This window comes from Temnothorax longispinosus, chromosome 1 (genome assembly GCF_030848805.1).
Source record: "Temnothorax longispinosus isolate EJ_2023e chromosome 1, Tlon_JGU_v1, whole genome shotgun sequence".
Classification (NCBI taxonomy): domain Eukaryota; kingdom Metazoa; phylum Arthropoda; class Insecta; order Hymenoptera; family Formicidae; genus Temnothorax; species Temnothorax longispinosus.
The window spans coordinates 25338006-25361105 of NC_092358.1; the positions used below are offsets into that span (position 1 = coordinate 25338006).

A 23100-nucleotide genomic window follows, 5' to 3' on the forward strand; every position below is an offset into this window, starting at 1 on the left:
TCGAGCGGGTTACAATTGTGCGTCATTGCACCAATTTCCCAAAATGTCATCATGGTAAATCGTTCCGTGCCCTGCCCCTCCGATACGAAAACATTCAGGTCCACATCGGCTTGTCCACGAATGCACAATTTCTATTTGCACATGTGTCTGTTTACAATGCATAAAACGCACTGCATAAAACGCACTTGAGGTTTGAATGTTCGTGCGAAATGAAATATGGTGCAAGCTGCATTGGAGAAGGATTGAGATGCACATTGTTCGGACGTGTTATGCGCCCTGAGTAATTGCCGAGTCCGAGGAGCGGGATCGTGCTGGATACGTATTGTTCTTAGCGTGTCACTGAATTCCTGTCTATATGCGAGAGGCATGCCAATGATGCATGAATATTTGATAACGGAGAGTACACGAGGTTGCATGAGCATGTTTTTAACAGTAAGCACTAATAATCTAGACAAATAAACGAGATATGTAACTTAATATTAGAGTTTAGATCGGAGACGATAAGTCGCGTTTTAGCAGCAGCAATCAATTTTAGCGATTCAGTTAGAGACGAAACCTTTCTCTTCTGGTATGAGTTTCGATTGTGTCCAAGTTATGTGTAAATATCTTACGTGTCATAGGACGTATTATCAAGTTAACAAAGTTAAGAGTACGAAAAGTAAGTCGAGAATAACAAGCGTGACCAAAGGTTTCAATATCTGTGCGTTTAAACGAATAATTCTTTGTAAACGTCTCGAACCGATATTTATCGTTAAATATGCAATTTTTTAAAATCTTATTTACGTCGATTGCATAACTCCCAAGACGAATGATCTCAAGTCGGATCCCAGACTAAGTGGACGAGTGCAAACAAACGCTAGTGAAGAGTTTGGTTTAACGAGAATGGCGTCACCAGTGCTGATCGAAGCAAGTGGTCTATTCCGCGTTTATTCGCACTCGTTTACTCGGTCTGGATCCAGCTTTCAGCTTATTCGATGCGCTCTTACACGAAGTAACAAAGGAGATTAGCGCGTTTTATTCGTATCACCCGGTACGTCCAGGGAGCGTACGCTAGAACGAATAATCTCCGTCCGAAACGTGCGTGTCACGTGAATCGGTTAATCGTTCGAATTCCGCGCACGCGGCTACGCGGATGAGTGCGTTTCGCTGTACCGTCAAGCGTGCCGTACCGCACTGTGCCGTGCCGTGCCGTGCCGCGCCGCGACGCTCGACGTTGTGTTCTGCCATAAAATCTAACATTTAACCCAACCGTTATCGTGTTCTCGGGCGCGACGCACGAATTTCGCGCACATCCGTGGTGAAATAAGCAATGTATAATAAGCAATCACATTTCATGTATGCAGGATGCGCACTAAAATTATTATCGCGCCATTAATCAAAATTTTATTGGAAAGTTTTTCTTTCTTCTCTTGTCTCTGTTTATTCTCTTTTTCATTTTAATTGTACAAATATTGTATAAAGATCAAGTAAATTATGAAAATAAACTTCAGATCGCAGAGCTCGCGTAGTGTTATTCTCGAATCAACCCTTTCAAGATGCTATAAATTATTTGTTAATTTTTTACTAGTTATATAATGTATTACTTCAAATTTCAGAAATATTATTAAAGCTCCAAGCATAAAAGAGGAATAAATTCTTTATTGTTAAATTATCCCAAATTAGATAGAAAAATTTTCTTAATTTCTTTTATCATAGATATAAATCTCAACAAATATAATAGAAAAAAAATCGTCTCGAAAGGGTTAAAATCGTCGTAGGACGAAAACGGGGAAGAAAGGAGGACGAAAAAAAGTCGAATACAAAGATTACAAGATAATACTCTAGCATCTCGAATCCCGACCGTGATGTCAATAAAGGTACGCAGGGCAAGGGGATGGCTGTCCGACCGAGTTGTTCAACAGTGAGCATCGTGATGGGGGACAAGAAGAGGGAGAATCGCGAAACTTTTAATTAGCGAGTTTATCCATTTATATTACACGCCGCTCTAAAAAAGGGAACAACCTTGGCGGTCGAAAGTCGAGAAAATAAGAACTCAGGGACGAGTCGCACTATATAAGTGGGTGACGGCGTTGGAAAGCCACGAATAAAACGCGAAAGATGAGAAGGGATGAAGAGTTAGGTGAGGGGGTTCTGAAGAGGCGCGGAGGAGATGGCGGGAAATAAACGAGGTGTGGTAGACTGGACCGAGGCTCCCGATCCCACAATGCGCCACAATGGAGCGCCGACGATGGTTTTGCATATGAAAGAGGGCCGAGAATGGAGGGAACGTGGAGCCAAAGGCCGGGGGAAGGGGTAGTAGGTGTACGTAACGCGATATTATATCGGACTAGGGAGGTTAACCCACCCCTCCCCCCTTCTCACCATCGCTCTCTCATCCTCGAATCTCTTTACGTCTATCTATCCGTCTGTTCCGTTACCACCGTAGGTTCCTTCGTGGTTTCTCCTTCTTAAAGGACCACGAAGATCGGAGGACCGGAGGAGGAGGAGAAGGAGGAGAGGAAAATCGTAAGCCGACAGTACCCAGGGAGGAAGCTGCATTAGATAAAGAGGACGTTTTTGCATTAAGATAGAGGCTCGTTTCCATACAAGGCACGGCCCTTTAAGATCTCGGTCGTCCTCCCATCTTCTTCCCTACTTTAAATCCTCTGCTTCCTTCATTGTACTGCAAATTCGTGACTCACTCCTGCTTCAAGAAAACATGTGCGCGATGCTGCGTGTCTCAAAGAGGGAAAGGGAAAATGACGGTTTTCGTCTTGCCGTATACAGGATTTCCCTTTTTGGGGGCGCAGCAGAATCGCGAGGTCGCTCGGTTTTCGAGTTTCAGCTTTCGGATGCGAAGCGACATATTGTGCACGCCATCGAGTTGCCGTCCTAGTTGCTCGCACGATATTATCCGACTCACGTTGCTATGGATACCTACGTTCTTTCACTTCCAAGAGCGATTTTCATATCGCATATTCACGAGAAATCTGTTACAGAGTTTTGCGAAGTAAGAGCTCCGTGAAAAAAATCATTTGTCTATCAGCTTTATTTCATAATTATTGAGAGATAATTTTTGTTCAATTTCAAGTTTCATTATGTTATATTCATATTTCCAGCTTATCCTACAGACATCAAATATAATACAAACTTCATGAATTTTATAAATTTCATAAATGTAATTTTTCACCCTTTATGTTTTATTCATTTTTAAAGCATATTTTTGACTTTTTAATTTCGAGGAGCTCTTGAAACACACGTACATTGTTCCGTACGCAAGAATATTTTTAGCCTTTCTCTTTTTTCCCCCTTTTTCTTTCTTCTCGGTCAACAACAATTAATCATCAGTGAATGAATTGACGGCAATATGACATAAATGTTTGAGAGTCGCGAGCATCTGTCGGTCGCGGCGACTTTTCCGTCCCCTCCTTTCCGAGAGGGTGCTTTGCCACCTCCCCGGAACGTCGCAGGGCGCACCGAAAGGGAGAATGGGGTCGCGCTTATACTCCGGCATAATATATTATAAGTGGAGGCACTCATAGGGCCGTCACTACCAAACACTCGCACCCTCTCGCATCCCAACCGCCTCCGTAACCGTCCCTCCCCCCCTTCATTCTCCGCTCTCTATACACTCCGCTCGCGGGTTATCGATAAGAACCGCGGAACTCCTTTGTCGGTTGATAGATAGCCTTTCAGAGCGATGCGAGGTCAGATATTCGACATGGTACAGGTTCAATTTCATGCCAATAATATCTGTGCAGAGAGAGAGAGGCGAGTAGGGCAGAGGGCAGGGGACGGGAAGAGGAGGATGAATATTCGCGATACGCCACGCTGCAGTTTCCTCTTTCAGAATAGCTTCAGCCAGAATGTGGGGCGGAATGACGATTAATACATGTTAACCAGTCGCGATTGCGTTTCTTCGCCCCCTTTCTCCGCCCAGCCTCTCTTCCTCTTTTTTTTACATTGGTTTTAATCCGTTAAAAAAATGGGTTTAATTAATAGCGTATATCAGCGGCTTGGAGCGAACTGCAATAACCGGTGAGAGTTCAATTTAGCGTTGATGATAGCGAAGGATCGCGAGCGAAAGCGCGGTAACCCACATTCGGAATAGTCACGATAGTTACTTCAGAAGTAATATAACTTGCGGGAACATTCACGGGAGCGTGAAGGACTTGTAATAAATTATACCAATATGTGCGGCGAGATCACACAGGCGAAATATGTGTGTTTGTCCGACGTTTATTTCTATCCTATTTACTATTTTTACATCTAATATGAAGCTCGCTCGAGTTTTTGATGTAAACATAATGTTACATCCTGTGAGAGTAAAAACACCTGAACTTTGCTACTAAACCGTTATCTCTCGCGGCTACCTTTCTTTATTTTTCTGGAAAAGTTACGTTCTATGGGTTATCGTGTTCTTGCTCGCGGAATTCTTCATATTTACACAGTGGCAGACCGTCGCGGCGCGCAACGGTACAGTTTTCCAGTCGAGAGATGGTGGCGGAAGAGCCGTAGCAGACTTCGCCATAAAGAGAAGATTCTTTCGTAGAATATACCGGCTTTTGATGCCTGCCTTCGAGGCGATGTATACGAATATTTCATTCATTCGCGAATAGAAAGCGTCCCGTGTTTATATCTCTCTTTCTGCGCAAAGTCTCGCAGACGTTATCGTAATCGAGTTCATATTTGAATCGCGACAGAAAGCTTAAGATTGTACTTCCGAATATTTCAGGAGTAACTGACGTAGAAGGGAAAAACCGGGAAAAGCGATAGGAAAGTGCTTTAGGTTAGTAGGAAGTTTCATTCTTCCTCGACATCGTTGTACAGAGCAATTCTCAGAACTTTGCGTAATAATTAACTCTTTCGGTATTTATGTTCGGCATATTAAGGCACATTAAACATCGTTTGTTCTCAGTTTTACATAAAGAACCGCTTTCATTTTGGTTGCATTAAAATAAAAAAAAAGAGTTCTAGAAATCTTATTCCAAATCTGATACCGAAAGGATTGATTAAGGTATAAGACTGCGGAAGCTATAAAAAAAATCTGCCTTAACGAGCACTTTCGTGAAATATATCTCGAGGTAGACTCCGGTTAGATCAGCGACGGGAAAGGAATCGTTAATTAACGAGTTACGCACGGCGATAAGATTAGGTAGGCTTTGGGAAGGCGGGGAAACGGTTCCGAATCGCTCTCTAAGAAATGGGTTTGTGAGGCCAGGTGGCGTGGATTAAAGCAGACACCAAGGCGATCTTAGCGATTCACGAGCACGTGATCACGAACAACGCTCGTCTGTCGGTGACCCACAGCGACTACAACACGTGGACGTTGAGCATTCGCAGTGCACGCCGGGAAGATCGTGGGATTTATATGTGCCAGGTCAACACGGATCCCATGAAGAGCCAGGTAAAATGTGACTTTGATAAAGATAACTTGTTTCGCGCGAAGGATAATTCCATAATATTACATATGTCTTTTGTAAGATTATACCGCAAGTGCCCAAAATGTATAATAATTAATAATTATCACGCAATTGTCGAGCGAATGGAGTATTTCCGTAACGCGAAAATTACTTCAAGTTCATTGATTTATAATTGCGACCTCAGACTCGAAGCTCTCCGCTTTAATCCGCGGTTGGTGGTTTCGTTGTATATTTCCTAACACTCCATATTCTCTTTCCGCGTGCACCGCTGTATACACGTAGACGAGCTATAATTTATCTCCTCCTGCATTCGCAGAGCGCGTTTTTGGAGGTGGTAATACCGCCAGACATCATCTCAGAAGAGACCTCGAACGACATGATGGTTCCCGAGGGAGGTGCCGCGAAGCTGGTGTGCAAAGCGCGCGGTTATCCCAAGCCCGAGATCGTGTGGAAGCGGGAAGACGGCACCGAAATCATTTCACGAACCGGCCCCGGCAAGACAAAAAGTAAGGGCTCCAAGTTTTATTTCGCGCCAGTCAATCTCGCTTTTTTCCCTTGGGAGCGATACAGCGGCGTGTTGCGATACCGAACAACTTTCTTCGAAATTGTCGGCGCAATTAAAATTGATCCCACCGGGACAGTCGCCACGATCGGCTAAAGTCAAAATTTAATCATCCGGTACATATTAAATTAATTGAAGAAATTATTCAAGAATCTATTTCGTCTTTAATATGCTATATTAAATTTAAAATTTTGAATTTGTAATTAAAAAAAACCGTTAAAACGTGTACTACACTAGCTGACTGATACCTTTTCATTTGCGACATTAACTGGTCGTATTTAGTGCTCCAAGTTGAACTCCACTCTTTGAATCAGAACTGTGGCATCTATGATAAGTCGTATCAGAAATGGATATTAAATTTAATAACGGCGAATTTCCACGTGGACGTTTACGCGCCTGTACGAGTTTAATCTGCTAAGTCGATCGGGTATTAATGTTGCATACTTTGATTACGTGTAACGAGCTAACTTCTGAGACCCTTCGTGTTTGCATATTGCAGTACCCACTGCAGAGGGTGAAGTGCTGACTTTGTCGAAAGTAACGAGGGGCGAGATGGGCGCCTACCTGTGCATCGCCAGCAACGGAGTGCCTCCGTCAGTCAGCAAACGAATGATGCTACATGTGCACTGTAAGTATTATACATATATCCACTATTCTGTTCGGATATTTCCGCCATATGCCACAAAGGACATTTCTCGCAGTCGCGAATTTTGACATTTGTTTTATTAATATTATTGCGATGTATACATTTTAAAATATATCAATAATTTAATTTTATTCATATTGCAACAACTTATATTATATCAATTTTATTTATATTATCATATATTGCAGTATTATTTAATCCGACTATTGTATCAATTTGAAGTCGTTTTCTCGCCGGAAACATTCGCACAAATTGCGTCTTATACAATTGTCTCGGTAAAAGACGAATAACGCCAAAGCGAGACCTGCTAAAACTTTCAACTGTTACAATGCTGCTAACAAAAGTGAGAAATAACAGAAGGGCGAGACCGCGCAATTTCTCTCCGTGACCCAGTATAAAGAATACATCAAAATTTATAAAGTAAACATTTCGGACGTTTTGTAACATGTACGTTTCATGGAACCTCAGTGAAACGAGCTTTCAACTAATCTTTAATTAATAATAATTTGCATGATTGGGTAGATATATCTTACAGAATATTCTATTCATTAAAACGATCAAATATACACGAACGTACGTAAACATTGAATATATTAGATATCTAAAAGTGAAATGATGTTTCTTATGACGTTTTTTATGAAATATTCGAATAGCCTTATATTCATTTGTGTGTGTGTGTGTGTGTGTGTGTGTGTTTGTGTGTGTTTGTGTGTTCAATCTCTTTATCATTAATATATTTATACAATTTAAAATTAGATATAAAAATAAAATGGAAAATCTGTATCCTATTTTAAATTAACAATTATTATACAAGTTTAACATAAAATAAATAATATCTAAACTTTCTACATACACAAAGGAAGATTGCCTCCAAACTTTTAACTATTTTTATTCAAGATAACTGAAATTTCGAAATTCGGTAGATTCGTGACATTATTTGAAAGCTCTCGTACCAGTAACAAATCGCGCATCAATCAGCGAGAGACGCTCATAAGACGAAAGTAGAACGAGCGTGTTCGCGAGGAAATGCATCAAGATTCGTTTTTTTACTGGTCGTACGTAGCACCACGGTTTCCCGTACATCAGGACGTTTCCTCGAGCAATCGTCCAGAAGGTGTAAAGTCCGCGAACTGCCGGCAGTAGCCTTATCCACGCGAGACACACTTCTCGGTGTAAAACGAGAGAGGCGTCTCGGAGGAAATACAAGGTGCCGCGGCAACGACGAAGAAAAGCGTCGCTTGTACGACGAGATAGCCATTGTCGCCTCTCCTTGCATAATTTTACCGTAGCGACGACGGGGAGCGAGACCAAGGAGCTCTCCTTCGTAAAAGCCGGAGATGGAGAATGACGAAGACCGCGGCTGGGAATGGGAGAAGATAGGGAGGGAGGGAGGAAAAAGACCGAAGGTAAAATACTGCTTAAATAACAGGCGCGTAATGGCAACGAGGGCGAAGGAGAGATTTCACAGGGTGAGATGGGGTGTCGGGAAGGGGCGTGGGATAATAAAATTACACTCGGGACGACAGTGCAACACACCGACGTTCATACCCTCCCCCTCCCTCCTTCCCCTTTCGAAGGTTTAGCGAGAAGACGGTGTGCGCAATAAGGTTCTGTTCAAATTGCGCGAAAACGATGGGCGAATGAAGACGCGCGAGGAAACGCGCTATGTCGAAGGAATGTCGTAAACTCAACTCCCCGTAGATTTCGTTATGAAATCAGTTTGATTACCCATCTCTTATAATATATTCTTTAATATTTCAAAGAAGGAGATAAAATTATTAAGTAAACAAGTATCTCGTGCAGCTTGTAACAAAACAAAATCTAAGTTCCAAAAGACTTTTAAGGAATATTTTATCACAATATAAAGACGACGATATGACAATAAAAAGTATGTATAATTGTGTACAAAGCCAGGGCAACGCGCAACAGTTTGCTGTAATATGGCTCTAGCAATCGTTATAATTAAGCAAATAAAAACTTTACACGAGAAATTGGATTCTAAATTTCTTTTTACGCGAGAAATCCGATTTCGAGATAAATTCCCATACATCAAGAGATTATACACTCGTTAAAAGAGCGTAACAGTAAAAGAGAGGCGAGAAGGAAGGCAAGTCGTAGCCTCGTTGTGGTGGAAGCGTGGTGTGACGATAGCGAGTTAAGCCGCGGTTACGACCGACCCGACCGTGTCTTAGAACCTAGTGGAGGAGAGGTAATTTCTCCGGCGGAAATTGGACGTACCTATGTACGTAGCTACGCTCCACTACGGTTGTACGATATCGCACCTGGCCTCGGGCACCACGATAAGATCGTGCGATAATCGAGTTTCATTGAAATACGGTATAGACGAACCCGCGTCCGCGAGGTATTGCCGCGAAATTCGCGCGACCAGCCGTGGGATATTGTGGATAGCAAAGCGCGGGCTCTCGGTTGATTCGGGGATACGGAAACTGTTCGTGGCAGACGGCCGATTGCTTTAAACGATCGCGTGACGCGAGTACCAAAGTACTGAACTTCCTTTGAAAACGCGGAAGAACGTCCGGAATCGTCGGCGAGCGCCGTTCGCGTGCGATTACGCGATTACTACTTTGTCGTCGACATATACGTGCTAATTGTAAGGCTTGCTATATCAGTGTAGGTACTCGGTGCTTGATATTACTTCATATCTCTCAGATCGTTTTGCACCGTTTTATCTATTTTTAGCGCTCTCAATAAAGTTTCGTAAAATTATATTGAGAGAAGATCGACGGTTCGTAGAAATATATTAAGTCACTTTACGAGCCGTAAATCTCATTGCTACAGCTACTGTTTAACATCAAGAAGAACTGCGGTAATCGTAAATAGTTGATACAATACTTCCAGACTTTCCCCCCCCCCCCCCCAAATAAAATTGTACTCGCTACTCACGTTCGCTCGTCATAGGCATCCACGCGACGGCAGAATGAAAGTTCCTTCTTAGTTAAGGACTCGAAAAAGGGAGACCGAGCCCTGATCTAATCATCGCAAGATGTGACAAGCTGAACTTTACTGAGAAACTTTAAACACCCCGCCGTCCGCTCCGGTTTTAACTTAGTCCCAACGTTTTAACTTCTCCGTTACATCTCTCGCGACTTCCTTCCACCCTCGTTTGCAACTTTTCTCCGGAACTCGGACGCGTAATTACGCGTTAGATAAATATGGTTGTACACGGGGAGATGGAGGAGGGACCACCTCTGAAAAGCAACGCGACTAGCCGCATCGCAATGCGAGAAGTACACGGAACATTCTCGACACGGTCTTAACACTGCTTCTTAACAAAGAACTATTACGCCGGAATAGTATACGTGGCGCAAGCCTCATAGAAAAGGATCGAGCGTTATCTTATTACCGCAGGAATATCGGACGTTGGGTCCTCTGCGCGTCCAAACGAGAGAAAATCTTCGGTCTCTCGTGGACCGTAGGTTTCCCACCCTCGATGTGTGTATGTGTGTGTGAGCTGTTAACGCAGGCTAAGTCGCTATTCGACCTGGAAACACAATAACAGGTCTCCCTATATATAACATTTGTAAGTTGACTTTATATGATACCGCTATTGACCCCCTTTAAGGAAAATTAATATCGTCACGATTACTGTCTCGGGATTACACGTGCTGAGCTGCGTTACAATCAACGCCCGAATTGCGAGAGATTTAACTTTGGTGATTTTGTTACTTACTATCCGCAATTATATCTTCTGCTTGCTGTAATTAATCGTTCGTTTAAGTAAATAGCGCTCGGTTTCTCTTTGTGTACTGAAGGTAAACTCTTCGAAGTAATTTTTATAACTTGTTAAAATATTGAATTGCAAAGAAAAAACGGTGTAGTGAATGATAAATTAAGAGATTACTAGATAATTCAACTTCTTTCGTATTTAATGTCTATTTTTTTATTCCTGTGTTAAAAAATAACATATTTTATCCTACAAATTTGTAAGCGGGCACTGAAAATGAATATTGTTTTTCAAGTCCAACTTAATTGTTGCAGGAATCGATATGGGAATTATTTATCTAGAGGGCATTTGACGCGATATTGAGAATTGCGCGCTGCGTTGCGTTAGTGCATTAAATTATTACACAACATTAAATTGTTGCACTACATTAGATTAGAATATGAACGCGACGAATGCAATTTCGCGCCACAGGTCGCATTAAGCGACCTCGAGGCACGCTCGCTGCGCTTAATTAGCGGAGGCGGCGAAAGAAATTAGCTTGTAACGCTTACTTATTTAACGAGCTCGCGATTGTGCTTCGCGGTTGGCTTTCTATTTCAGTTCTTCGGTTCAGATCGATCGGCTGCTGTCCATTTTGCAGCGCAGATATCGCATCCGCGAACTTATTTGATTGATGTTCGACAAGCTTATTTTGGCGTCGCTATATTTATCGGCGATACCGCATCGTGAACTTGCACACGTTACCGTATAATATCCAGTTATGCGGTTACTCTGCATAAACGTGATACAGGATGCCCCATATTCTCGAAAATATTTTCCGCTAAAAATACTTTGCAAACAGTTTGTTGATAGATGAATTTATTATATCAACGGACATCTTTAAAAGTATAAATAAAGAAAAAAAGGAAAATTTTCAAGTTTACTTATTTTTTTCAACAAGAATTTAATTCACGGAAAAAAAGGTTTTGCTGCAACAGCAAATCTATTTGTTAAATATGGGACAACTAACGTTTTTTGCTGCGAGAGCTAATTAATTTTGCAATAATAGCAAAACATTTTGTTGCAATAGCAAACAGTTTTGCTGAACTTTGCTATTGCAGCAAAAGGTTTTGCTATTATTGCAAAATTAATTAGCTCTCGCAGTAAAAAAATGTTGGTTGTCCGTATAGTAGCAAATCCTTTAGCTAAATTTTTTTCCGTGTTGGCGTTCTAAAGTCAAAAGTCAAAGAAGTTTTAATATTTATTAAAATTTCACTAAAAATTCACTAAAGAAAAATTCGATTAAAGCTCAATTAGCAAATTTGTGGCAATAGTTCTAGGACCTAATATAGCTATTTAAAATATCTCATGAATAAGAAACAGTGTATCACAGAAAATTGTATCAATGTATATTTATGTATGAGAAAAGAATGAACGGTTGAATACAATTTTACCACCGCTCGAACGATCAATTTATCAATAAACGGTGGTGTGCAAAATGCCCGGCGACGATTTGCATTCCGTGCAATTGCTTGGCGGCGAAACGTCCGACGCTGAAATGTCGCAGCGTATTTACGTTTCGCCGAGTTCGGCCCGCGGGCTCGTTCACAATTAAGAGTAATGTCGAGCGATCTCGCGCCGTTTGTTATCCGGGCAAACGCGTCACCATCGTCACGTAGGACCGAGTCAAACGTTACACGAAGAATTCCCAGCGCGAATATTCATCACTATCACACTATCGCGCCGTGCGTGTGTGAAATCAGTGCCATGAGCTTTCGGATGGATCGAAAGTTTGCGCGTAAATCCATCGGAAAATCACGCAACGGATTTGCGAGACACGTCCGGCAAATCGGAACAATTAAAACTATCTCTTTCCCTCTTTCTCTCTTTCTCCCGTTGCGGCCAGAAGGGATTCATAAATCAATTCTCGCGATACAACACGCGGTTGTGCTTAGGGGCGAAAACGTGATTCAATTCGGCGCATAATTGTTCGCCCGGAATTGCCGAGAGTACGCGCATTCGAATTAACACGCGCCGAAGTGCCTCGTTGTGTCGTGTGTGTTTCGTTCTGATAATTCGTCCCGCACTTTCTGGCTCTCGTTCGCGTTTTACGGCATAATCGACAACGTGCGTCATAATTACCAATTATTCATAATCGCGTCGCAATTATTATTATCGCGATTGTATCCGAATTTGCGTTTGACGAAAGTGTTCTTCAATTAATATGCACGAATTTGATGCACGAATAATTAAAATATCAAAATTCAACTTCTTTGAGGGATTTATTAATAAAGGTCGGTTCAATATATATTTCAAAATTTGAACAAAATTATATGTAATAATAAATTTACGGATTTTGATAGAACGCACTTCCAGCCAATCAATATACATATGGATCGCGTTAACACCATCGTGAAAAAGAATCTTTGAAAAAGAATCGCTTAAAATCACGTTATTGAGAAAATGGCACCTTGTAGGAAAGAGTTAACGTGCGAGAGAGAATTTTTTTCTCTTCCGTGAAACTTGCCACGTCAAAATTACCTGATTTTTATTCCAGGGTGTCGATATATCTGACTTATGGTTATCCTATGGTTATTCTACCGCCAAACACTCTGTGTATATTCCCCTTTCTCATATAAAAGTGTCGTCTCGGTGGTTCTTGGGATCTTCGGTGTGCACAAGCGCGGCGCGAGCACATATATTTCCCAAGCGGCGCTCGAGATAAAGAGTCGACCAAAGACCCGCCGAGGAAACGGCCAGTTTATCTTGCACCATCATCTTAATTTTCAGTTACTACATACATAATATCATCACCTAGCATTTCGGCCATCGATATCGCCCACGTAATCTTTATTACTTAGGAAGTACGAAAGTACGGACCATCTTAGAAAGCGTTATCTTTTAACGACAGCGATACAGAATCGTTAGAGATTGTAATGGCAAATTTTAGACTTTGCCATGAATGCAGATAGTCTATATTTCGTATTTGTATGCAAATGTATATTTTTAATTTCTTATATGTATTTCTTAGGAATGTAGTGTATAAAAAGATATTGAGGTGATATCAAGACTTAAAACAGAACATTTTCTTAAATATATAAAATATATACATGTCAAATCATTTTGTTAATTTTTTGCATAAATTATATTACAATGATCTAAATTCGCTGTTGACACAGCACGTGCAAACAATAGTAAAACAATAGTTTTCAATCTAATATGTGTCATTTATTATTATTTAAAAAATTATATTTTTTTATTCTGTTTGATTATAATGTTATAATGAGCAATTACTAACTTTATTAATAATGGCAATGTGTCACATTATAAAATCATAATCATTATAAAATCATCATCATAAAATATGAATTTATGATATGTAGAGAAATTTCTCTTGCATAGTGTATGTCAGAGAAAAGACATAGGTGAATTCAATGAGCTACAGGATAGCCTATTTTTTTGAAAGCAGAATTTCACGTCAGTGAGGTTAAGTAGCCGCTGTAAAACGCACTGTAAGCGCTTTGTGACGACACGACGTTCGGCCAAGCTTATTCGGCTGAAAGAAGTGCTCGGCGCGGTCGCCTGTTAAAACGTAAGCAGCTCACGAAAAGCTGCTTACGATACTCGAAATGAAAGGCAGTGCAACGCTGCCATAAGACAGAGAGAGAGTAAGAGAGAGGGGGGAGGGCGAAGGGAGAAGAGAGAGAAAGGGAGAGATAGAAAATACTTCCTTTCTGCTTGCTCGCTAAATGATGATCTGTCAGCGTGTTTCATTAGCGTGAGGTACTCACGTAGCTCGCTAATGACGCACTCGCACAAAGGGACCACAATGTAACTACGAAGTAAGGCGATTGAATTGTGCAAGTGGTGCAATGCACCACCGTTGTTTCCCTATCCCGACATCTTCGCTTTAAAACAAATCAGAAAAATGTCCTTTGTGGCATTACGGGCGATGACGTTCAATTAGAGAAATTAGTTCGCGCGGGAAACCGCGCGCGCGGCTGTGCCGCCGATGTCATGCTGTTGTTAGCTTGATCGCGACTGATCAAATCGTTATGGTTTACAGTTCACCCGATGGTACAGGTACCGAACCAGCTGGTCGGGGCTCCGATCGGGACTAACGTCACGTTGGTCTGCCATGTGGAAGCGTCACCTAAGGCCATTAATTATTGGACTCGAGAATCGGGTAGATAGAACAGTGCGATCAGTGTAGTTCTTGTCGTTCAATTTACTTGAAAGATAGATTACTTATCAGTCGAGAGATTTCGAATTAATCTGAAGAGTATTTTATAGTTGAGAGCATTCTGCACAGCCGAAAAATATTTTTCAGAAACTATCAGAAATTAATCTCGATTAATAGAAATATTTTTCAAGATATAAAACTTTAACTTTATGTAATGTATACTTTGATACTTAAATTTATGTATTGTATGTCTTATTAATTCAATTTTTAAAATGTGTTTCTGCAGACGAAATGATAATATCTAACAGCAAGTACCTGATGACCGAGATAAAGACATCAGTGTACAGCGTGCAGATGCGACTGGTGATCATGAACCTGCAGAAGCACGATCTGGGTGGCTATAAGTGCATCTCGAAAAACTCCATCGGCGACGCTGAGGGGAACATCCGGCTTTACGGTGAGTTTCCACGGTTAATACGTCGACAAGGACGAAAACAGGTAGTAAAGTCTTTCTATGTGGGGTGAAGTTTCCGCGCGGAAAGTCCCGGAGAACTTCGTCAGACGCAAACGACGTCGTATCGTCCTAAACTCTTTTCCCGGATTAATACATTTATTATATATATTTCTTTAAAAAATTAGTCGGTCCAAAGACAGCTCAGACATAGATAGGAAGGTAAAAAGACATGCTGAATCCTGAGATAAAGCTGGAATTTATTAAAGTATTCGAATATTGAGAAAGGAGCTAAAACCCAGTGATATTAAAAGGATACTGCAATATCGGAAATTCTATTTATATACAAAAATTAATTTTTTTCGATGGTTGAATTGCACGCGCAATATATATGTTCATATGTATCTATTTTAAAATACCTTATATATTACTCACTGCAAAACAATTTACATTAAAACGGATTTTTTTCGTGTCTATTTTATTTAAGCGTGACTAACGCAAGCTTGCGAAAGCGAAAGTGTCTTTTTACGGGAGCATTGAAACAGCCCTGAATATCAGAGACATGTATTTGATTGCGGGAGACGGTCGCAGTTGCACGTGTTCCGACAGCGAGAAAGTACGGCGTATCACTATGCGACTTCGCCGTTTCCATTACATGCACGATTTAATACGTCGCAATCTCGCAGGAACGATCGACGGCAACGAGCGTCTCGTGTATTACGCAATACGACGGTATTTTTCTTGTCGCCTCGTAACGATACATCGCCGTAAAAATGGCGGACGGTTAGCTTTACGTGTAGAATTACAGAACGGATGTCTGTTTCTCTACCGGCGCTACTTGCTCTCGTTTTCATCCATCGCGAACATTGAGCGACCAAGTGCAACGAGCAGCGTAAATCTTTCATTTATAAAAGATATACAATTTTACAACTCGCAAGTACAAGGTTTTATTTTTTCTTTTGTCATTTTTTTTTTACATGACAGCAAAGAATGGAAGGCGATGATAAAACCGAGACTATAAAGTAAAAATCTGAGCAGAAATATTTTACATGCGCTTATATTTCTGACGCTGACCTCTCGTCGTTTTGGTAATCTCAGGAATTTATCTCGAAGAAACCGCACGACTGTTACTACAGGGATATCGGTATTTGCGAAATTAAGTTTCCTCTTGAGTTTTACTATTTAAGATATCGGAGAGACCGGTGCGCCGCGAGACAGATTGGAATTTCCGTAGTTTCTTAGCCACGTCTCCGTCGTAACCGTAAGTTATTTCACGACGCAGATAATACTGTACTCTTCTGTATAATATTTATGGAATTCGCTTCCATTGTGTGTCTGCGAAATACCACCACCGACCGCCGGCGTACGTCCATGAAATACCTAAGTCAGTAATCTTCAAAATGTCTTTGCGATATCGGTTAAAACATGATTACAATCCGCCCTCTCTTCTCCCAGGGTATCCTCTTTTAACGTTCTTAAAGCCTTTAAACTGCCGTTTTATAATAATAATTTTACTACATATCTTATAATGTAGCTGTGTAACAAAATAGAAATCACAAAATAGCGTAAAATTTCCTAAAAACCAACAGTAATTAAGAAAAAATTGTAATAATTTAAAATCATTAAAAATCATTAAAAATTTGTGCTGCCTTATATATATATATATAGAAAAAAATAATCTCCAAACTGTACGTCTACGTGGAATTGTAAGATTTTTAAATTTCTTTACAATATAGATTCGTCAACATCGTTCTCATTTTTTCTTTAAAATTTGAGTCAAATAATCTTATAGTTTTATTAAACCTGATAACGAATAAAAAATACGTGTAATTAAAGTTAAAGCTTTGGATAGCGCGGGGATATCTCGTATTGCACATCGCGACAACGCTATGACCGCAATAAGTCTTCATGAGTGGTGCCCCATAATTTTCCACTCTGATTGAACGTTACGATCCGTTTACAGCACGTATGCAGGCACCTGTTTTACTGTCGAAAAACGAATGAAAAAAGGCGCATTTTTCGCGGACGACGTGGCTCGACGCGGTTTGTCCTCTCGCCGGCGTGTCATCAGCCGTAAATGCGCCCATAACTTCCCGCTTACTTTTCTCGAAGCGCGTCCTTATTTTTTCACAGTTTATTTACCGGATTCCGCGTCACATAATTTTCCGCTTTATAGCGCGAGAGAAAATTCAGCTTTGCCGCGAACTACCCTGCGTTCTTGACACGAAACAGCGAGTGTAATCAAATCCATTTTTCGCGTCGGAATCTTCTACAATTTTTTATTTGTGATTATACGCGATTGACTAAATTACAGAGAATATAATCATTGAATGGTGAAATACTGAAGCAGATGCGGTTTCAAATGCATCTCTGAAATTATTTGACCTGTAATAAGCAACGCGTTTCCCTCTAAAACTATTCACGGGGTCTTGTAAAACGTTTTCCAGAATAGTGACAGCTCAATTTTAGTAACGTTAAGCGAAATGATATTTCTGTGATATATCGTTTGACGACGTATGTCCGATTCAAGCGCTATTCTTGACATTCGTCGCGGATTATAAATGACAATAGGAAATTGGTATGATATGCTTAATAAATGTGACAAATCGATTCATTATGCTCAATCCAGCACTTTTAAATAAACGATGAAATAGATATGTTGATCGAATTCCGAGCGACCATAATAATATTGCAATACAGCCTAGTACGCATGTATCCAGGATTATTTCTGTTTTTGGCATTAATTTTGCTTATTCACAAAGGACGCGATGTGTAATGCTCGCATTCATGCGTTATTCATACGCTTCACTATTTTATGATCTTTTTTAATAAATAATTCAGTGTGCGCCTGTAATTTTTGCTTAATATTTTTTAAAACATTTTGCAATATTTGGTACGTTTCCTATTCGAAATGGGACAGAATAAATAATATCGGTATTTCTTCTTATCAAATTAGCATCTTTATGGAAAGCAACTTTTATAATTTGCCTAAAAATTATTATATTATCACTATTATTATATTGTCGTGAGATTCACACTCCCATATTATTGCAGCGAAAATTCTGCACGTCGCGCGATTGGAGCTAAATTCCAGCCGAGTTATTGATGAGGAGCGTGCATAAAATTACGAATTCACACGCGACCGTGCAATCCGCATCTGCATCCCTGTGAGCACACCGGAATACCGCAACACAGATGACCAAAGGCATAAGGGAGATTAAAATAGTCGGGAAATGTGAAATTACTCTACTAGAATCTCATAAAATAGTAATGGTATAACGTACGTGTAAAACTCCTTTGTCGCGACTTTTCAATAAAAAGAATTCCACCGCGGTCTTCAGTTTTATCTCTTTATCGTAGCACGAATAAAACAGCGTAACAAGCTGGACAAAACCAGGCCCGATATCTGCGAGTTAACTACCCCCGCCAGCTTGCAAGCGCGCGTGCAACCCTAATGACGGCAATTTTATCGCGCTGTCGTGTAAAGAGCGGGTATACGCGAGAAGGAAGCTCGCGATGTTATCCCGGCGTGCTCCAACTTCTCGTTGAAGTCACGCGATCAGATAAACTCGAAGGATTAACCGTTAAACCGCCGGTGTAAACGGGGCGCGAAGAGCCAGAGTGAAAAGAGCGTGCGCTGTCTACGCTGCGAGGGGGTGGTGCGGCAGATTTAAACGCGCCGTGCGGACGGGGACGAGGACGGATAAGCTATGGAATGTACGAGGACAGCGGCGGCATGTTGGAGCGTCATGTCGAGAGCCGAAAGTCCGCGAAACAATATCCGAGCTTCCACCCTCCCGCCTGACCGCGTCGTACCGGTTTTTCGTGTCCTCTTTTCCGCCGTTCTTCCGGGGATGTTCTTGTCACAGATTGCGCGCGGTCGGGATTATGGATTTACTTTGATAAATGAGGACTCGATATCCGTGGCGTAACTCCGGGATGAAGATCGCATTGCTTTAAATTATATAAGTCTGCGGGTTTGATTTCTCCCGTGAGATACATTATACAAGAGTATCTTCGGTATTTGAAACTCTCTTACCGTACCCTGTAGCGTGTCACAATCTTGGGGATGAGTCCATATTATATTAAATAATCAATACTATTTTTGTTATAAAAATTGTATCACAGATCCCCCTAATAATTTGAAATATTAGAAATATTATTGTAGTGCTTAAAACTTTTGGTCATAGTTCCAACTTATTACGGAAGAACATGAAAGATACTATCTTTTCGTAAAAAAAAACAGCAGTATTTTTTTTTAAGTATTAAAAGTTAATATAAGTAATTTTGAAAACTGTTCAACATTTTCTAGGTATCGCTTGCGTTTCCAATAAAGGCTTCTTCTAAATCAGGCGGTACAAGTTGCCCCCCGTCAAAAAAGCGCTGCGAAACAATAGCGAAGATCGTCGGGGCATCACGTCTTCGGTTAAAAGACCGTGAAACAATATCTAACCTGGCCGCCAGCCCGCCGTTATCTCTCTTCTTGCTCCCGTCATCCCAGCCCCGCGTACTCCCGTGTCTCGTATTAGTTATCGTTTATATCAGCCGGCCAGACAAAACGCGCCGTCCGGAATTGGGTGAGCCATCTGTTGCCAGACATGATCGATAAAAGTCTGCCAAGTGTTATCAGTGCTAAACTGCTATTTAGACGGGCTGCCGCACCCTCTTCCACTTCTACTTCTTCTTATACTTCTTCTAACCACCGGTCTAACCGCAACCTGTCTCTTCGTTCACAGCTGTATACGGGGTGTCGCGGACTTACCGAGATCAATTTTATTCCCGAAGGAATTATTTTGCTCGCTGTATAGTCGATTTTTGTCAAACAAAAAATCTCGGGCAGATTTAATTGCAAACATGTTTATTGCGAAAAAAAAAGATCTCCGCGCGTTCAAATTCGAGTATAATAGTCGTGGAATTTTCCACGCAAGGCAATGGTGAAATTTTTGTGCAGAGAATTTACGTCATATCCGGATTAAATTTATTAGCAATATTGCTGAGTGGAGTTGACCGAGCAAAAGGAAAATTAGGATGGAAGCTGCGCCTCGCTGCACGGTTTGAGCGCTCCGTAATGAGTAAGTAGCAAAATGGCCAGCAGAGAGCACACCTAATTCAATATCATTGAAACACGATCTTGTCAATTAGCTCTGTGATTTTGGTATTTAGTAGCTTCGTCGAAGCTATATATAATCAATATAGGAGTTAGACATTCTAATGTTACGCGAATCCGATTACGTTAATATAATTCCGCTCGGATAACAGGACACCTCCAACATTTAACATTTAATCAAATCTCACCAATTGTATTATAATTAAACATTAATCGCGATCTTCCAATAAACCTATCGGTTTTTCATTGATTTTGAAGTACATATTATTAATTTATATATGTCACGGAAAATATAATCTGGAAACGACAGATATACCCAACACATTAGGTATATTTAGGAAGAATTACTTAATAAAAGTCAGTAATTACGAAGCTCTCAATAACGCTTAATGTAGATAGAATTTCAACATATTGCAAGAATTATCAGAGCCGTATACATAGAACTTATAGCGCGGGAAAATTAGCTTAATTATTTCCTAAAACGAGCAAATCATACCGATTGATCTCCTAACGTGCGAGAGATAATGGTGTCTCATATCGCTGTATATATCCTTCCCTCTCCCTCCCCCCGCAACATCACGTTTCCTACTATCACGTATCGACTTGCTCATCATTCGCTCGTTGAATTTCAATGGAACGTGCCGCGGATATTAAGCATCGCTGAAAAATACGCGAGAGATGTCAAAGACAAGGATGTATATCAAGGGGAAGTTCGTGTGATAAATTTTAAAAAAATATATATATATATCTCACTTCGAAAAAAGAATTTCTGGAGATAAAAGAAAAAAAGGAGGAACCGAGTCGATTCGTTTTCCATTGCGCGCACACAATGGCATCGCGCGAAATTCCAAAAAAGAATTCTCACTTCACTTTTATTCGCCTCGCGTGTGTCGAATGACGGTCGAGCGTAAAAACATCACGCGATACCCACCATCGAGGTTCTGCACATGCGGAAAAAAAATGATATCTACTCACGCCGGATCGCGCCGACTACTGGCTGACCACAGTTGAAATAATGTTTCGACGATCGTGCCTTGAATTCGATAGCGAAGAAACTGCAAGCTTGGCGCTCTCGTTGCACGTGCGTAACACAAGTATCGACAACTCTAATGTTCTTCACATCGACTCGACAACTTGTAAAAAGACCGTTTAATCCTCGCGTTCATTACTCTCTTCCTCTCCTTCTCGTTCGGCAATTTGTTCAAAACTTAACAAGAATGAGAGGGATAACTTTGGAAGAATGACAAACAGGGTTTAAATTCTGAATTACTTTTTAGATAATTGGGAAAATTCTCGAGTAGTATATTCTATTGTAATAGGATAATCGACACTATTCAGAAAAATGATGCAGCTCTTTTTTCTTATTATGTTACAGATATGGAACTACCTAAATATCCCAAAAAGGCCGGCGACCGGCGATCAGACGACGACGCGGGCGACTCGATCGGTGATCGCGATCACAGATTGAACCACGTGCATCAAGGATCCCTGAGGGAAACGGGATCGACCCTGGAGCCAGCCTTCGACGCGGACGACAATTCGGCGTCGACAACGTCAAGAGACAACGCGCCGCCGGCGACGATCGGCATCCTCCTGATCGTGCTGCACCACTTGCTCGCTTCGACGTAAGATAGACGTAACCTATTTACCCTTAAACGCAAACTACGTTTACCACGAGCTCGATTCGCTAACCTAAGGAGACTGCGAGATAGCGGCTGAGTAGCTCCGTTGCCTCGCGTTCTCGGCAAATCCACGACATTATTGCCGAATCTCGATATTGATATCACGAAACGATATTGACGGAACGTTAATCACAATATTTTATACGGAATTCGATTATTGTGCGCTGTACTTAATGGTACGAATACGTCCGAAAATATAACGAAGCTTGCTCTAAACCGTTGCACGAAATTCTTCTGCAAAAATCAGAAGGTAAAATTGACGTCTCAACTAATATTTCTATCTCTGGCGTGATATTTTTTTATCAATTCAATTTTTTTCTAATAAAAACACAATTATGTTTTCATTATTTAATTTATACGTGACAAATGGCGGATTAAAATTACATGCGGATTCGGAGTCTCTCAACGTCAGCTATATGCGGTAATTAAATACTGCCAGCTTGCATTTTGATGATAAAAAAAATGCATTTCGTAAAATTCAAATGTGACATGCGAAAACGAATGTTAATAATAATGTCCGCATTCATATAGAAATAACGGAAACTTTGCAAGCTCAAAAAGTACTAAATTAACGAGCTAAATGTTAAATTATGTTGTGATACACGTGTCACATAGGCGGAACAAACCGACTGCTAGCGTACGACAGTGCGTTGCAATATGGATTACTTTTATATTTAAAGGAAATATTTTTAATAAAGTGTATTTTAGTTATCCCCATATATTTTGGAAACATTATGAGGTCTACCATTCCACTTTTGGCAATAACTTACAATTAGATAGCAGAAAACAGATTTATTCTTCTTTTCGTAAAATTACAAATGTAATTTATTGAACTTGAATACTTATTAGTAAATTAATCTTGCACCTCAAAAAATTAGTTACTAAAAATACATTTTAAAGAAATTTCTAAAAAATCATTATTTTTATTATAAAATAACCGACATTATTTACATTATAAAGACTGTGATTTCTCTTATATAAAAGCAGTCCATATTTCGTACGGCATCGATCCAACATGGCCGCTTTTCCGCTCAACGCTCGTGAAAATTAACAGCCTAGCGAATATCGACGAAACGTTAACGGCAGACCGAAGATCGTGAAATTTTGTTCGCGTCGTCATTGTCGAGCTACGGTTACCGCGATTCGTCTACGGTTTAACGAGATATCTCGTTAGTTTACCGTGTCTCCACGCCACCAATGACATAATTATTAAATCGCCAGTTCTTTTTAATTCGCGTCCGAAACGTCAGATCGTGGGCGAGACGGTTACACACAAAATCAATTACATAAATGTCGTTCACGTCGAATGGTCACCGACGCCGGGGAGGAAGTGCTGCTCCCGAGAACGACTGCCGCGTTCGAGAAATCGCGTTTAATTAACGCGTGAATTTCCATCGAGCAAA

General features: G+C 40.8%; 1 protein-coding gene across 3 annotated transcripts in view; it reads left to right on the top strand.

The window, feature by feature from the left end:
- The window catches only part of LOC139820800 (lachesin), a 145398-nt gene that overhangs the window by 99152 nt on the left and 23146 nt on the right, over window positions 1–23100 (top strand). For 2 of the 3 annotated variants that reach the window (XM_071791343.1, XM_071791336.1), the window contains exons 4-9: window positions 5201–5386; window positions 5719–5908; window positions 6464–6592; window positions 14341–14460; window positions 14744–14914; window positions 21391–21640. In XM_071791343.1, the coding sequence (XP_071647444.1) occupies window positions 5201–5386; window positions 5719–5908; window positions 6464–6592; window positions 14341–14460; window positions 14744–14914; window positions 21391–21640 (1046 nt within the window). Of the gene's footprint in view, window positions 1–5200; window positions 5387–5718; window positions 5909–6463; window positions 6593–14340; window positions 14461–14743; window positions 14915–17962; window positions 18101–21390; window positions 21641–23100 lie in introns of those variants that run through there. The other variant, XM_071791353.1, reaches the window with a different exon arrangement.